Below are 16,168 nucleotides of genomic sequence, written 5' to 3' on the forward strand. Positions count from 1 at the left end.
GGGCGAGTCCGGGTCCGGGGGCTGCTGGGCGCCGGGCTCCGCCCCGGGCCGGACACGTTCGCGCTGCCCATCAACGCCCTGCTCCCGGCGGCGGCTGCAAAGACCCCGCCCCGCGCCGCGCCGCGCCCTGGACGGGCCGCCCGGGGACACGCGCCGCGCCGGGCTGAAACCTGCAGCCGCCCCGCCCCGCCGGCTGCATCGCCGTTGCCAGCTGGCTGCCCAGCGCGCGTGGCCTGCCCGGGGTTAGCGGCCGGGGAGCCCTGCTCCGCTCCTTCTCCGTCCATGGCAGCAGCAGGGGGGTTAAAACGACGAGACCAACCCTGGGATCCCCTGCTGCCCTTCCCAGCCCTGGCTCTCCAGCACTTTACAAAGGGGCCCAGTAGCATTGTTCCTATTTTAGGTATGGGGAAACTGAGGCACAGCGAGGGGCAGCAACTTGCCCACGCTCAGCGGCAAAAGTGGGACTAGAAGGGAGTTCCCTAAGTCCCGGTCTAGTGCCCGGCCCAGCAAATAGGCTGCTGCCTAGTCTCGCCAAGCTGGCTACGGCTGTGTGTTGTTCACAAGCACGGGGCTGACAGTGCTAGACCCCTCCGGCTACCACAGTCTGCAGCCAGCAGCCTGCAGTTTGCTGGGGGATTTTTTCCAGAGGAAGCTCTTCTAGCCCGTTCTGGTTCTTAAAGGGGCCCATCATGGTGGTATCTGAGCGCCGTCCAGCACTGAATGAACTGTCCTGGTTTTCTGCATTACTTCAGTCACATCAGAGTGAAGCCAGCCAGGGGAACACAGAGCAGATTACCCATTCTTCATCTAAACTAGAAATAAGACAGCAGCTCCCTTATCTCTGCACCACAGAGGCAGCTGACGTGTAGTGGCTACGTGCCACTGCTCCAGCACTAGGGAGGGGATGTTGCATTGGCTGCACAACAAGTTTTCTTTTTGCAGATTTAACGTCACCACTGGAATCAAAACAAGGCTGGGCCCAGCCTTTCCTCCTCCAAGCCCAGATCATTCTTGCCATCTGCTCTTGGGGGAGCATCACACGGAAGAACTTTGGAGGGGAGGCTCAGAGGCAGGCCCCATTCCCTCAGCCAATTTTTGTTTCAGTGTCTGAAATTAGGTTTGAATCCAAGTGGGAAAGACAGCAGCAGGTAATAAACCTTAGCGGGTGAGCAACCACCACAGCCAAGGTCAGGTGTATCCCCTCCACATGCTGCTGCAGGCGCTACGCAGACCTGCTGGAGGCTGACAAAGCTCACCAGCTACTGCAATGCACAATAATCCCTGCAACAATCTCAGGCCCAGCTGGGCCAGCTCAGAGGGTGGGGGTTAGTGAGTATTTATTTACACAGCAGTACAGGTGGGGGATGCAAGTTCACAGTCAGCTAAAAGACAGGCCAGATCCTCAGCTAGTGTACCTTGCTGTAGCTCCACTGAAATCAATGCTGATTTGTACCATGTGGGGATTTGGCCCACACTCCCCTACTCCACAGCCTATACAAGCCAGACAACTGCAGTATTAGCCACATGGGAACATTAATGACCCAGGAAATAGCAACACTTGGCAAGGTTTCTTCTTCAGCGTAAGCAGGTAAATAGCCCTAGAAAACAGTCCTACATCGCCCGCTGCACTCCAGCATCCTCAATGCAGCTTGTCTTATGGTCTCAGCACAAATCTAGTTCCTTGCTGTTTCATACTACTAGCCCAGGCTTGTCCCCTAAGAACCAGGATTCCTAAGGAATTCACCTCTTCAGGCAAAAAGGCAGAGCTGTCCTAGAGGGCTGTAGACAGACACAGGAACAGGGCAGCCTGAAAATCTCCCAGAAATTAAACATGTTGAATGTGGAGGGGTCTTGTCCACGTGGGTGGCAGTAGGTTGAAATGGTTTTGCAAACCACACGAGGGAGGCCCCGTCTGTTTCCTCTGTGCTGTTGCTTTTATATGTTCCTGGAAGCACCTGAGAAGGGGGAGCTGTGGCAGGGCATCCATCACCTGACCCATCATCAAAATCCCCATCCTGAGCAGGTTTAGTGCAAACTCAGCATCCAGGCAAAAGCTGAGAGCCTCAAACCCCACAGAAGACATGCTGCCCCACCTGCTGGAGAGCAGCCCTGCCCCACCCTGCCCTTCCTCCCTCAGTCGGGGGTCCTCACCACACGACTGCTCACCAGCCGTTTGTTTCTCAGTCCCTCCTTTTATGCGAGGGGATGAGGCCCTTGTGCTGAGGGGAGGCTACAGGCCACACAGAGCTGCCAGTCTCTCTTGTTCTGCCTGGGCTCTCTCTAGCTGAGCCCAGCGGTGAGAGGCAAACCATCCCTCTGTCCCTGCCAGCTCACTGTGCGGGGCCTGGAGACCTGGGTCCTGGCTCTCTAGTGATTCCTGCGTCTCTGGCAAAGGGAATGGCCACGGGCAGCTGTAGCCTGTTTGCCCAGTGTTGGTTTTGGTCACATGGGTTCCCCTCTGCACAGCAGAGGACAGGGGCCCTGGCTCTCTGCAACAGCCGCTTGCACTGCCCAGCCAGTCAGGAAGGGGGTTAGTGGCACGAAGCACCTCGCTCCGCACGCTGGGGAGCCCTCACTCCTGCTGTTGCACTGAAGGCACCAGCACTGCTTGGGGGAAGTAACTGCTCAGCAGTTTGGGCAAGGGGGGCATACTCGGGTCTCTTGTTCTCCTGGTAGCACCTGCTGTGTCATACTCACACCCGTGGCCTGAGGGGATTACAGCCCCTCACGCACGGGTGCCCAGGCCCAGGAGTCCCTGCCAGCCCTGCTAGTGTCTGCCTGCGCTCGCACTCGCACTCGCACTCAGAGATGGGCCTGGAGGCTGGATGAAGTGTGGTTAACCCCATTAGTGCTGCATCCCACCCACTTTCACTCACTCAGGCACCACACGCCCACCCCCACCTTACTGCGGAGATGGCTGCCACCAGGGACTAGCAGCTACTGGTCCGCTGCCCCCGTGCACGGCTTCCAGCCCTTGTCTTTCCTCTTGAGGGCTGGCAGAGAGGAGCGTGCCTCATCTTGGTATAGGGGTGTCATCTCCAGCGCTGCAGACATTTGCCAGCCAGGCTGTGAGATCAGGGCTGCACCAAGCTGGCGGCTGGGCACAGACGTCAGCCGGAGGGATGAAGACCCCTGTGCTGCCCATAAAAGGGGTGATCAGGCGGTCACAGCAGCAGCTGTTTTCCAGTCTTCTTCCTTGGTGGCCTCAATCACTGGCACCATCAAACCCTGACTCCTCAGCTCCCCTTATCCTGGAGGCTTGCCCACATCAATCACACCCTGCCCCTCAGACACCCCATCTATGGCAGAAAGGGAGTGACAGCCTTTGTCGTTAGCTACTAGCCTGAAACCTCCCCTCCTGCTAGACATGCTGCTTTCCAGATGGACAAGGCCTGCAGGGAGACAGTTCTTGTTGAATCCCTTTGCCCAGGGATTGCCCCTCAGCTCCAGCTGTGCTTGAATCCTTTCTTCTGGCCAGGTAGTTTGGGTAGTAAACATCTGGCCAGTCTCCAGGTCCCAGTCCTGCAAAGCAGCCCCCCACTGAAGTCAGTGGGGCTCTCTGTGGGTGTCTGGGCCCTACACATATCCCACTTCAGCATGGGGTCCACAGCCCTAAGTGTTGTGGGGAACTAGAGGGGCCCAAGCTGCCGTGGTGACACTGGTGTTGCCCGTTGAGCAGAGGTAAGTCAGGTGTCAGTGTGGATACAGTGCCACCAGAAAGCTCTGCTTCCAGCAGACAAATAGCAGGGAGCAGGCTCTGCAGCAGAGATACAAGGGCTAGACTCTGCTGTGGGGCCAGTGGACGGGGCCATGGCGTGGGACTGAGGAGACCTGGGCTCTTTCCTATCAAGATGCTTGTTTACCCTCCTCACTGTCCTGCCTGGGCACCTCCCACCCAATGGATGTTAGCCTCACACCCCCGCTTCGCAGGGCAGATCCAGGTCACACAAGGAGGCTGCGGCACAGCTGGGAACTGAACCTGGGTCTCCCAAGTCCCTACTCACTCGACTGCCCTTTTTCCCTAGCCAGTCCCCAGCTCTGCCACTGCATGCCCCTGGGCAAGTCCCTTCCTCACGGTGCCGGTCTCCTTTTCCACTCAGTGCCTTGTTCCAGTGTACACAGGCAGGGCTCTCACCCAGTGCTCAGCACAAGGGGACGGCTCCCAGCCGGGATTTGCTACGGTCATTCAAATAACACCCCCATGACGGGGAAATGGAGCCAGGTCCTGACCCTTTCCCTCCCCTCTGCACTGAGGGCAGCCCAGACCTCCAATGGACACTGCCCTAGAGGCAGGTTTGTCGCCAGCTGGCCCAGTTCATCCCTGCTTTGACTCCCCCTGACTCTGGCACAGAGACCTCAGCCAGGAGCTACAGAACCCAGGGAGCAACTCCACAGTAGTCTGGTGCCTTTGGTTATTTGTAGACAGCCCTTGGGGGTGCCAATGGGAGCCACCTTAGGAAGGGGGCACGTTACATTGCAAAGACCGTCCGTCCCGGGGGCCGTACTTCTTCAGCATGCCCAGGGGGACGCTGCTCACTTGGAAGTTCCCCCCACAGATATTCACAGGGCCGCTGTACTTGGGGGTGAACTCGTCTTGATGCTCAGTCCCAAAGAAGCGCTGCCCCTTCCACGGTGGGACCAGGTGAGAGTATTTAATCTGGGGAGACAGGAAAGGCCAGTGGAGTCTGGGGGGAGGAGGGGATTTCAGTCACTAACCTCGTAGCTCCTAGAAGTCGACTCACCGCTCAGCTCTCAGGCTACAGAGCACAGAGCTCAGACCCATGCCAGCCCGCGGCTCTGAGCAGCTTGTCCCCTCGCTCGCTCGGACCGAGTGCCCTCTGGGAGGAAAGCAGAGGCTTCCCTGCTGACAGTGGAAGAGGCAGATCCCATGGCAGCCGGGGTGGCTCTGGCTTCACCCAGTAACGCCCGCACCCTCCCACTGCCAGTCTGTTCACTGGAGAGCCTTTGGTATCTAAACGGGCCACGGGGGCAACACCTCGTGTACTGGGCTATTAACTGTGCCACGTTCACTGGTGGGCAGACCCCGACCCCTCCCTGCTCCCTCCAGAAACGCCTGCTTATGGGGTTCACCTGCAGTGTCCTTTTCCCTCCCAGCTGCTGGGGCTGGGGGCGTGAAGACCTGCCCAGCTATCCTGTCTCACCATGACTTTGCCTGAAACCTTTCCCCATACACCAGTTATTGCCGTACCTGCTGCAGCGACTCTTCGGAGGGCCGGTGCATCCGCTGTCTGTATGGGACCAGCATAGCCTGCGTGGTCGTGACAGCTCCTTTACCTGCTCACAAATGGAGTTTGAAATAAAGAGCAAAGTCAAGGCATGAAATGAGCAGGCAATAGGCAAGTTTTGCAGTTTGACTCAGTCACGCACCTGTCTAGGGTCTGTACTAACTGAGAAGAGACACAGGCCTCACCATGGGCAGCTCAACCAAACTGCCACGTTCACAAGCATGATACGGAAACAACTCTAATGCCATTCTATATGTTAATGGTGCTGCCTCGTCTGGTGTGCTGTATGCAGGACTGGTCACCCCGTCTCAAAGGACGGGGGAAGATTAGAGAGGGTTCAGAGATGGGGCGGAGAACAGGTAGAGGTCTGGGACAACTTCCTTACAGAGAAAAATGTTGAAGACTGGCAGTTTATTTTAGAGGAGATGAATGAGAGAAAATGATAACAGCCTACAGAATAAGGAATGGCATGGAGAAGGCAGACTGGTCACTCTCTCACATACAGGTGCACACAAAGGCAACAAATTTAAGAATGATCAAAGGAGGATTTTTCTTCACCCAATGCATAGCCAACCTGTCGACTTCTCTGTCACTATATAGCATAGGGACTAGAAATTATACGGAAAACAAGAACATCCGTCATTAAACCTTCCTGTTACAGGAGATCAGCCTACCCTCTCTACTTGGGGTTAGAGAGAATCTCCCCATACAGCCAGGCCAGTGCATAACAGTCCATGATGTGGATTTAGCATTGGGTGCCATCCACGGTCAGACACAGGAGAGTGGATTACTTGGATCTTTGCTCTCAAGCACTATGGAGTATCCCAGGTTACTGAAGGGAAATGGGAACTGCCAGATTCCTGCTCCCAATGCTTTGGAGAGCTGGACTCTATCCCGCCATCTTCAGAGAGGCAAGCTGGGGGCAGTTCTGTGCAGCCTGCACAATGCACGTCTGCCACACCAGCCCCCTTCCCCAGGTCACCTAGCCCAGAATTAAGGTGGTGTCAGAGTGCTTATGCAGGGGAGCAGGGCAGTCCAGAGCTTTGGGCTGAGGCAAGAGCGCTGGGTCCTTGTGCCAGGTTGACTTGCTCATGGGCCTGAATGCCTGGGGACCCGAATACTGGACTTTCTGGTACTTCGGAGAACGGAGTGGGCCTGCCCCTCAGCGTGACTTGCCTGCACAGTGCGTGTGAGCTCACACCACATGGGTGGCACCATTTTCAAAAGCATGCCCCCCTGCTACAGCTGGCCTGACTGTCTGCAGCTGTGTGCGAGGTGACGCTGGCGGAGGCGGAGCACTGTGCTCTTCATTATAGCATCCCCCGTCTGCTACTGGACCACACAAAATCCATTTTTGTCTCAATAGCGGATGGGGCTCGACAACAAAAAAGCAGGACTGTCCACTTTTAAACCAGTGAATGCCCTGCCTAAATCCAGCCCTGATTATTAGATGAGCCCCTCAGAGGAGCCAAGTGATCCAAATATAAAAGGCAGCAGGTCTCCCACAGTGAGGAGGGGCAGTAGCTCAGGGAGAAGGGGCTGTGCCCAGCTGCAGGCTGGATGGAAGATTCTTCATGTGTTTGTTTTGGGGAACTCTGCTCATTTAATGAAAACCCAGCCCCCCAAGGGTGGTGACTGAGCAAGATCGTGGGGACTGTCACTGAAGGAGCCCTGAAGAAGGGAAAACAGCCAGGGTGCTGCAGAGGTACCCGGGCCACAAAGGGGCGCTCAGGTGGTGCCACCTGCACCAGTGACCGTGTCATAATGCAAATAACGGGAATGGAGAGACAGGAGGGGCCCCACCGCGGCTGGGGAGTTAGTGGATGCCAGAGCCAAGAGGTAACAGGGGGATTTTTTAGCCTCTTCCACACCAAGTCCTAAATAAATCCCTGCCTGAGGCTGCACAAATAGAGCTTATAATTCAAACACTCTACTCCCGCTTCCAAAGCCAGGGAGAGAAGAACTTTGCTTCTGGAAAACAGCTGAGGAAGTCTCAGCAAGAGGAAGGGCAGAGGACACTGGAGCCAGACATGCACAAAGGCATATGCTACAAACCCCCAGCAGATGGCAGTGAAAGCGAGGCGTACACAGGGGCAGCCTTTCTGGTTGCTGCCCCCAAGGAAGGTGACCTGCCTTCCAGATTAACATCCACTCGCCAGTCCCTGAGCGTGCGTAACAGCATTGCCAGGTGCTGTGCTGAGCACAAGCGCACTGGCTGGCTTTGGTGTCACTGTCCCACTCTTCTAGACAAGGACAACTCCCAGCCAGATGCAGCCCACGCCTGCAGCCTCCCACCCAAACACACCTTTCAATACTCAGCTCACCCACTGCAGTCAGAGTGACTGGCAGGGGCAGCGGTAGAGCACCTGGATCCCGCACAGAGGACCTGGCACAGCACCTGAAGCACTGTTCTGGGGTGTGCCCCAGGGTTGGGACCCCGGGCTGTGAACAGCGCTAGAATCTGAGTGACTTTGCCTTACTGGGATAATTAAAGGGCACGTGGCTCTCGTGGTGGCACTTGCTGCTGGGCATCTCCCTCTGGTTCTCGGGTGGTGGCTGATAATCCGAGTGCTGCGTCGTGCTGAAGAAACAGGAGTTTAAATGTTTGTCACCCAGGGGCACGTTGCTTTGTCGTCTCCACAGCGGCACGTCTGGCTGAGGCAGACAGTTCCCCATGTCAATCTGTAGCAAACGCAAGCAGAAATGAATGGGCAGGTGCTACCGCGGAATGCTCCACTCAGCTTCCAGCCGTAAGTGTGAGCAGCCACGCAGCACAGCCAGGGCCCAGTTCCCCACGGCTAGCAGCAGATGCTGTGTATTTCTCTGGCATCCTGCATTGCTTCTGCCTAGGGATGGCAACCCCATAGTGATCCCAATGAGTTTGCCAGCTGGCCTTTTAAGAATGAACTCTGTGTCGCTGACCCCGCTGTCCACTCTGAGTCTGTGACCTCAGTGTCTGGCGGTTCTTGGACAACCATGGCGAAGGGTGCACTGTGATAGTCAGCGCAAGAGCCACGACTCTCAGGATACAGGCCCAAACAAAGACTGGGAAAGGAGACTGGCCATGCATGACTGTTACAAGTGAGCAAGGACACGGTGTCTTTTAGAGACCCCAGCCTGCAGCAGGACCAGGAAGCATTTCGGATCCCGTAACACACTCCCTGATCTTTAGAACACAGCACTGGTCACAATGCCGCTCAGCGACAGCAGCCCCTGAAAGCTGAAAGGCAGGGCACAGACCTGTGTGTGGAAGAATCGGCTAGTGGTGGTGGTCGCACGCTCCCGACTCCTCTCGAGGTCTTCATCTCCTCTGGGGAGTGATGAAGTCTGTTTGTTTGGACACGTAATTTCCACGGAGGCTGGGAAAGGCAAGAAGCAAGTCCTGTCAGGGCTCTCAATTCTGAACAGGCTGCTGCTACAGCAGCATTCCTGGACGGGATGGGCAGCCAGAAGGAAGGACTCTCCAGCTGTGTCCACAGCACATGGAGAAGCCTGGGCTTGTGGTCAAGGCACTGGCAGGGGGCAAGGAGTTCTGGGTTCATTTTTCAGCTCTGCCACAGACTCCCTGTCTTGGGCAAGTCACCTAGGGCCAGCTTCTGAGTGCTCAGCACCCAGCATCGTAGCTCCACATGCAGGTGAGGTCTCTCCAGTATCCCCAGTGAGATGCTAGCTGCTGAGCACTTCTGAAGGTACGGCCACTGATTCTGGTGCCTAAGTAGGAGCTGAGGGGATTGAGGCTCAGTGAAACTATCAGTAAAATGGGAAAATAATCCTTCCCTTCTCCCGCCCATTGTCTGTGATCTCTTCAGGGCAGAAACTGTCTCCTGCTATGTGTATGTGCAGCACCCAGCACAATGGGACACATGGTCCCTGTTAAGGATACAATTCTGTCACAGAGGTCACGGATTCCTTGACTTTCCGGGACCTCCCTGACTTCTTCTGGGGCAGGGATGCCAAAGCAGCAGCTGCTGGAACAGCTGACTGGCTGCCAGCGCTGGGACCACTGAGCAGCTGACCAGCGGCCAGCCCAGGGGCCGCCAGAGTAGTGGCCCCCCAGCCTGCCAGAGCAGCAGCCAGGGTTGCGGCAGCCCCTTGGGGCTGGAGCAGCTGCAAGCCCCAGCAGCTGTTTGTCCCTCCTCCCCCAGGGTATTTAGGGACAGGTCCTGGGCTTGTGTGAATTTTTGTTGATTGCCCTTGACCTGTCCCTGGCTTTTACTAAAAATATCCGTGACAGAATTTTAACCTTAAGTCATGGTCAAAACCTCTTGTTGCTGCTGTAATACAAACACTAAGGCATAGGGTACAGGGTTAAGTAGCTGCAACTCCCAGTTATATCTTAGCTAAAGCAGAATGCTGGCAGCTGAGCTTTCTGGACACAGGGTCTGCTGCCTGTGGGACAAAGCAAGGGTGGGACTAACATGGGGATGGGGACAGGACAGATATCCATGTGCAGGCCGTATCTTCATCAACCATAGGCCAAATGCACAACTGCTGTAAGCAAGTGTCACCACCACTGAAGTCAACAGATGGGCACCTACTTACATCAGGCATTTATCTGGCTGAGTGTGGTCTCTGACACTTAGCGATGGGGGAGAAATGTCTCTGAGCACCATGGAATTTTAGATAAAAGTGGACCCAGATGTGATCCCCCAAGCACTTTAGGTTTTGTAAAACCAAAGTCACCCCAAGTTTTGAACTAGCCCCATGGGGGCAATAATAGTGAGATCACGCAGGATGCTAGAAACAGGAAGACCAACACCACCACTACTCCCAGCCCATGCAGTAGAGGACGAGCCAACCCAAGGAAATTAACAGTTGTGGTGCTCAAAGCATATATCTGTCTGCCCCTCGAAATGGGGTGGGAATATCTTCAGAAAGTAGAAAACAGTGTGAGCAGGGAACATGGCACAGGAGAGGTCAATGGCAAATGCTACTCTATGGCCAGTAGGAAAGCACAACAGTATTTTGTATGTGATCTCTCGTGCTATGTCATGATGTCAGGTCACCGTCCCTCCATACCTATTTCCCGCAGCGGGAACGACTCCAACGTCACAGTATAGAATCTGGTGTGACCATCCCCTGGCTTAATGTTCGTCTTGTGTATTTGGAAGGCAGCACGTTCTCGGTCATAGACTCTGCAAGGCATAAGATGTGAGTTGCTGAGATAAGGCAGTGAGCTATGAGCGAAGTGCTCAAAGAGAACTTGCCTTTAGTGAGCACTACAGGGCCTGGGTACCTGCGGTTCCGCATGTCCTGGACAGGGTAGGCATGTTTCTTCTCACTGGTGCTGACCATGCTCCTGGGGTCTCCAAACACAACAGAAGACTTGCTCTACAAAGAAACCACCTCTGAGGGATGCTGTCTGCTACAAAGCAGACCTCACCAGTCAATTACAGGGGAAACAGGGACTTTGCTGACTCTGTCGCCCTATGCACCCAGGCTTCCCCAGCATGCTCCATCATGTGGTGCAGAAGCCATGAGGATGAAGGGCACACATCACCCCTTAATTGCCTCTTGGCCTCCCAGAGCCCCCAGTCCCAAAGAGACTATTCGCTCGTTCTGGAGAGCTACCAATGGTGCTGGAGAGGCCACTCCATGGACCAACTGATGTCTTATTGGAAATCCAAGTGTGAATCTCTAAGTGGGGTGCAGACAGAGACAGGGATAGTGCTAACTAGCAGAGTCTAGATAAAGCCAAGCTAGATAAAGCCATATCATAATTCTTGGCACTCACAGCACCTTCCATTTGAGTGTCTAAAACCTTAATTAATACTCACAACGTCCCTGTGAAGTAGTGACATGGGCCAAAACTTTCAAAATTTAGCATGTAAAACCATAGATACCTGGCCTGAGCACCCCACCTCCCACTGAAGGGAATGAGGACCACTGGTGCTGGGGACCTCAGAGAATAAGATCACTTACTCTGGCATCTGAATATGGATTTAGATACCTAACTATGCATCCACATTTGCCAACAGTCTCACAGCAAGTCAGTGGTAGAGCTGGGATTAGAATTTGGGAATTGCGACACCCAGTCAAGAGTCATGATATTCATTGCCACAGATACTGAGGCCAAAGGCTCACGAAGAGCCCAACAAGGCTTGGATATTTACATGGATAATGAGAACAGCCAGAGTTGCAAAAATTGGATAAAATATATACACAAACTACAGATGCTTCTGTTTCAGGGCACAAACTAGCCACCAGCTGATGGTGTTAGAAAGCAGCTTCCCACGTAGACTGGTCTCTACAGGGTAACCTGCACCTTCTTCTGAAGCAGGTGTTCAGAGACTGGACCACAGACTAGCAATTTCTATGCGCCCCTCCCCAGAGCTAATCACTAGGCTCCACTCCCATCACGCTGCCTGAGTGGGAAGCAGCGTTTTAGAAGCCTTTAGAAGTCCCATTATAATATTAATTGGAAGCAGCATAGCTGAACTTGGAGGACTGTGATGTTACCTTTCCACAGGACTTCACAGGAGGGATCCAAACGCCCTCAAACTGTGCTTGATAAGAAGTGCCAAAGTAGGAGCATCTGTCACCTTTAATTGTGGGAACTCCTCCTGCCAAACAGCCACAGGGAGGGAATGATCTGCGTTATTCCTTGGCAGTTCTCAATGATTGTTCAGGACGTGTCAGTGACTGAAATGGGAACTAGGGTTCCAAAGCAGCTGGTCTGTGCCCAGTCTCACACTGCCCTAGAACATCTACCCACTAAAACTAGAGGAAGAGGCTAGTCAGACTTGGCTACTTCAACCCTGACAACCCTTCAGTCAGGGACACTGTCTGCCTAGAACAAAGGGATTTTGTGCTGTCAGAAGACCATGGCGGTGCTCAGGTTGGGCAAGTGTCCAGAGCTAAGAAATCAGGGTCAGATAGAAAATCAGCCAGTGTACAAAGAGGCCTTTTCCACAGATCAAAGATCACTCTCTCTTGGCCCAAAAACAAACAAACCACCACCTAAGGAGCACATACCACCTGGAGTTACTCTGGAGCTGAGGCCCCAGTTAAGCAAAGCACTTAAGCACATGCTTTGTGAGCAGGAATCAAGACTGCATCTTGGCTCTCCTGTAATTGCCTAGTGTGGTGAGGTCACTGGCTGGCATGGCAAACAAATGCATTCACTGACCTTTCTACTCTGGATGTTTGGGTCCAAATTCTACACTAGCTCAGTAGTGTGTGTGTGTGTCAGGTAGACCCTATCTGTGCACAACACAAAACCACCACACAGTTTTGCATAATTGGCAGCCTGTGCTAAAGAGAAACACAGACTGTAACAGAAGCCAAGGACTGCTGCATGGTAGGACTGTGTGCACTGGCCATACTGTGAGGTGGGGCCAGGACTAGAGTATCAGAGGGTGCTACAGGTAAAGAGGAAGGTGCACTGGCAGAGCTGCATAGTGAAAGCTTGTATCACGTGTGCCCCTACCCAGTGCTATAAGCCTCTCATTTTCATGAGCGCCAAATTCACACAGGCAATTATAACAGTGAGAACAGTGATATTTAAATATTTCTAGATCCTAAAAGTCTGCACTCTGCTAATAAAGGACTTAAACTGGTTGTAATGGAAACCTAACCCAAGCCAATGAAAACCCCAGTGCCCAAGAATGCCGCCCGCCCTGAGAATTGTGAGGTCACAGCCTAAGAGAGTGACAAGCCCCAGGCAAATAACTCACCCAGATGTATGCATGGTGCTTTGACAATGGGTCTACAGTCATATGCTGGATATGAAAAACGATAGACAGAAGGCAGGAGCTTTAGTTTGTCTTTGTCTCCACAAGGAAAATGATCTTCCTCCTTATTGTAATCAGCCTTGGAGGGGACTGGTCCCTGCAGAGTCATGTCTGGCCAGGGGTAACTCTCCCTTGCAGTTGAGGTGAACATTTTGGTCTGGGAATCTGCATGCATTTGGAGGTGAGATTCTGGTGGACAGATTTTGGACATCGGTTCCAAGGCTCTCACTGGAAACGCTAGGTGTGTTTCTGACCAGGTTTCCCTAGCTTTATCCATATCCTGATTTAAAACACCCTTGGAATTTGGAGGCAGAATTGGGACCGGTTTGTAATTGCCCCATAAGGGAGGGAAATCAGTGCGGAAAGGCGATTCAACAACATTTCCCTGTGGCCTGTGGTCAAATCCTATCTGAAAATGCGAGGCCTTTAGGAAAGGCGTCCCTGTGAGGGGGGCTGGGATTAACGACTGGACAGTGGTTGCCATTTTCCCCTGTAAAGGAAAAGAAGTGTCAGTGAGATCAGACTCAGGTGCATTGTTGCCTTGGTCCCTTCCTAAAGAACAGGGAGCAAGCGTTTCCAAAAGCTAAGAACAAATAAGAGATAAGGATCTTTATTCTCTGATGATTCCTAACAAAATGTCCAGGCAAGGCCCTTGGTAGGAGGAGTCTGCATCCCTGAAGCAGCCACCTGTGAACCGCAAACATTTGCACTTTCTACAATGAAATGAACTCCCAGCGACCACAGAACTGTTGGTACATCCTCCTATGAAGCCGTGCTGCTCTTCCCTACATGCCACCATGATAAGGGCAGCCCAGAAGCAACTGGGGCTTTGTCCTGCATCAGATACAAATTCATCTCTGGTGTCAATCCATAGACATTGCAGGGTTACTCCTGGGAAGAATCTGGGCCACAGAATCTCAGAGATTCATGGGAGTTTAGCATGCAGGAAGTTGGCCTTTTGGACCACTTGCTAATAATCCTGTACCAGGCTCTGGGATGTTTCCAACAGGATTAGTGGAACCAATAAGGCAATATTATAAAACATGGCCAAATAGGGCCAGATTCTAGAGGGATATCAGCCAATCTCCCCATCCAGGACTGGATGTACCACGTGTACAATCGGTGCAGATACCGTAGCTGAGACTCAAACTGGGTCCCTAGTAGTTCACAGACAGCAGTTTTACAGCACGAATCATGAGCAGCCTGCCCCCAAAGCAAGCCGGCAGGAGCCATTCTGAGCTGAGCTAGGCTGGGAGTCACCTGCCCTCCACACTGTTCTAGTCTCAGCTAGGACACACCTTCCACAGGAGAGCCTAACTGGGTTCTCTAACTCTTACATAATGGCCATGCATGTCCATCATGAGTTTGGGTAGAGCCACATGCCAATGGGGATCTGTGGACACTAGCCCAGGGCACTCAACACTGGGCTGGCACCTCTACAGTCCAAATTAATGCAAAGCATTTAAGTGTATTTAATAACCAGCTGGATGCCTATCAGAGTTGGACTTTCATATAAACATTGAAAGAGATTCAATTATCTTTACAGGGTGACTCATTTTGATCAGTTTATTATTCCTGGCACCCGAATAAGCAATCAGGACCCTATCGTGCTGGGCCCTGTACACACTTACGATGAAACAACAGGCCCTTTCCCCATGAGTTTACAATCTAACTAGCCATAAATTGGCCATATGCATCAAATACAAGACCCCAGACAAGCAAAAGAATTAGTAAGATTTAGAAAAGGCAAAACTGAAGACAAGGTAAACCCAGTGAGTAACAACCAACAGGGCAAATCCTAAAACGGGAGCTGGCTCAGCAGGAGTTTACACACTAAGTAGCATCTGACCTGTGGCTTCACACAATAATACTGATCAATATTTTTCTTTTCCTTTGAACCCTTCAGCCCCTCGTCCCCTCATCGCCCCTGAGACAAGTCGACTGTAACTCACCTCCAGCCAAAGCTAAAGGATCTACTGCAGAAGTTTCAGTGTTCTGTGATGTTATCATAAAGGCTCATCATGTCATCATAGAATCTCCACAGCGCGAGGCGGGAAGATGCTCTCCATGATGTGTAGGGTAACAAAAATGGAGAAAGTGAGACCAAGAAACAGAGAAATTACTGGAGAGCAAGAGTGCTAAAGAGAGGGAGCCACATGCATACGAGAGAGGACAAGTTACATGCTCCGCTGCTGCAAGATTTCAGAGACTCAGCAGTGTTACTTCTGCTACTGAACTGGCAGCCTAAGCACCCCACAGGCAAGATCAGTACTAGGTGCTTCAAACCCCACTCCCCTGCCCCACAACAGCTCATGGCTGGGTTGTGGGATTGTGGCATCAAAGGTAAATCGGCCAGTCAACAACCCTCTATCCCAGCTCCCCTCACCGCCCAGCACGCCCCATTTCAACGTCCTGCTGTAATTCACAGCCCCAGGCCTGATTCAGCAAAGCTGCTGACAGCTCCGGAGCGGCTGCAGTTTGCTGGCTCCCTGGGCTGGCAGGGGGGAAAGGGCAAGGTGGGGCAGGGATGAGGGGGGCAGGTTCACAGGGGAAGCACCACAGGCCACAAACAGGGGACCCAGCTGTTTCTCACACCCTAGCATGGCTCCTAGGCCATGTCCCAATCCTGTCATTCCCGCAGGGCCGAGGGGGGAGCAGCTGATGCCAAAGACGGGGCAGGGAGACGGAGCCTTTCGGGGCAGGGGACCAGCTCGGCAGGACTCAGAGCCCGCTGCCCGCGAGAGGCAGGCCCCGCCAGCGTCGGCCGTGACCCGCGGCAGGGGGCCGGTGCCGCAGGCTGGCCCAGGCCCAGGCCCGGCCCGGGAAGGGCTGCGGTCTCCAGGAGCGTGCTGAGGCCGCGCTGCCGGAGCGCAGGTGTTCCCTGCCCAGAGCCGGCAGCGGCTGAATGCCGGCGCGGCCCCGCTCAGCCCTGGAAGCGTCCTGGGGCCGGGCAGCTGGGCACAGGCCGCCGGGGCCGGCCGGGAGAGGAGTCGGGACACGACCCCCCCCGCCTGGCTGCACAGCCCGCGGAGCGGGGCACCGTCGCAGCCCCTCCCGCCCAGGCTCCGGACAGGCCCAGCGACCGGCCGGGGAGCTGCGGCCTAGCCAGCCCGGGGGACAGAGCCCTCTGCTGGGCGGGACACGGAGCTGGCAAGAGGCACTGTCTCCATGGCGACGGCGAGCCCCGCA

General features: G+C 54.1%; 1 protein-coding gene across 5 annotated transcripts; it reads right to left on the reverse strand.

Annotated features, from left to right (window-relative positions):
* Positions 1 to 456: 456 nt before the first annotated feature.
* Positions 457 to 15,599, reverse strand: SAXO5 (stabilizer of axonemal microtubules 5). Of its 5 annotated transcripts, none has more exons than XM_067561094.1 (9): positions 14,932 to 15,599; positions 12,923 to 13,469; positions 11,706 to 11,809; positions 10,483 to 10,577; positions 10,266 to 10,381; positions 8,487 to 8,605; positions 7,727 to 7,928; positions 5,210 to 5,298; positions 457 to 4,657 (listed from the first exon to the last, which is right to left on the reverse strand). In XM_067561094.1, exons 2-9 carry the CDS (start codon positions 13,461 to 13,463, stop codon positions 4,454 to 4,456), a joined length of 1,470 nt encoding a protein of 489 aa, XP_067417195.1. In that variant the 5' UTR covers positions 13,464 to 13,469; positions 14,932 to 15,599; the 3' UTR covers positions 457 to 4,453. The 5 variants fall into 5 exon arrangements, with proteins under 5 accessions (XP_067417195.1, XP_067417185.1, XP_067417176.1 ...); XM_067561084.1 differs by having other exon boundaries at positions 5,210 to 5,295; positions 10,266 to 10,405; XM_067561075.1 differs by having other exon boundaries at positions 10,266 to 10,405.
* Between the last annotated feature and the right edge of the window lie 569 nt (positions 15,600 to 16,168).

The sequence above is a fragment of the Emydura macquarii genome, unplaced genomic scaffold (assembly GCF_026122565.2).
Source record: "Emydura macquarii macquarii isolate MOO-44397 ecotype Brisbane River unplaced genomic scaffold, CSIRO-AGI_Emac_v2 contig_306, whole genome shotgun sequence".
Lineage (NCBI taxonomy): Eukaryota > Metazoa > Chordata > Testudines > Chelidae > Emydura > Emydura macquarii.

Coding starts and splice junctions, on each gene's coding strand:
- SAXO5 (XM_067561075.1), bottom strand. CDS start 13,463: ATGGCAACCACTGTCCAGTCGTTAATCCCAGCCCCCCTCACAGGGACG. Junction 10,406..10,482: donor CAGGACATGCGGAACCGCAG/GTACCCAGGCCC, acceptor GCCTTATCTCAG/CAACTCACATCTTATGCCTT. Junction 4,658..5,209: donor CCGAAGAGTCGCTGCAGCAG/GTACGGCAATAA, acceptor CTGTCTCCCCAG/ATTAAATACTCTCACCTGGT.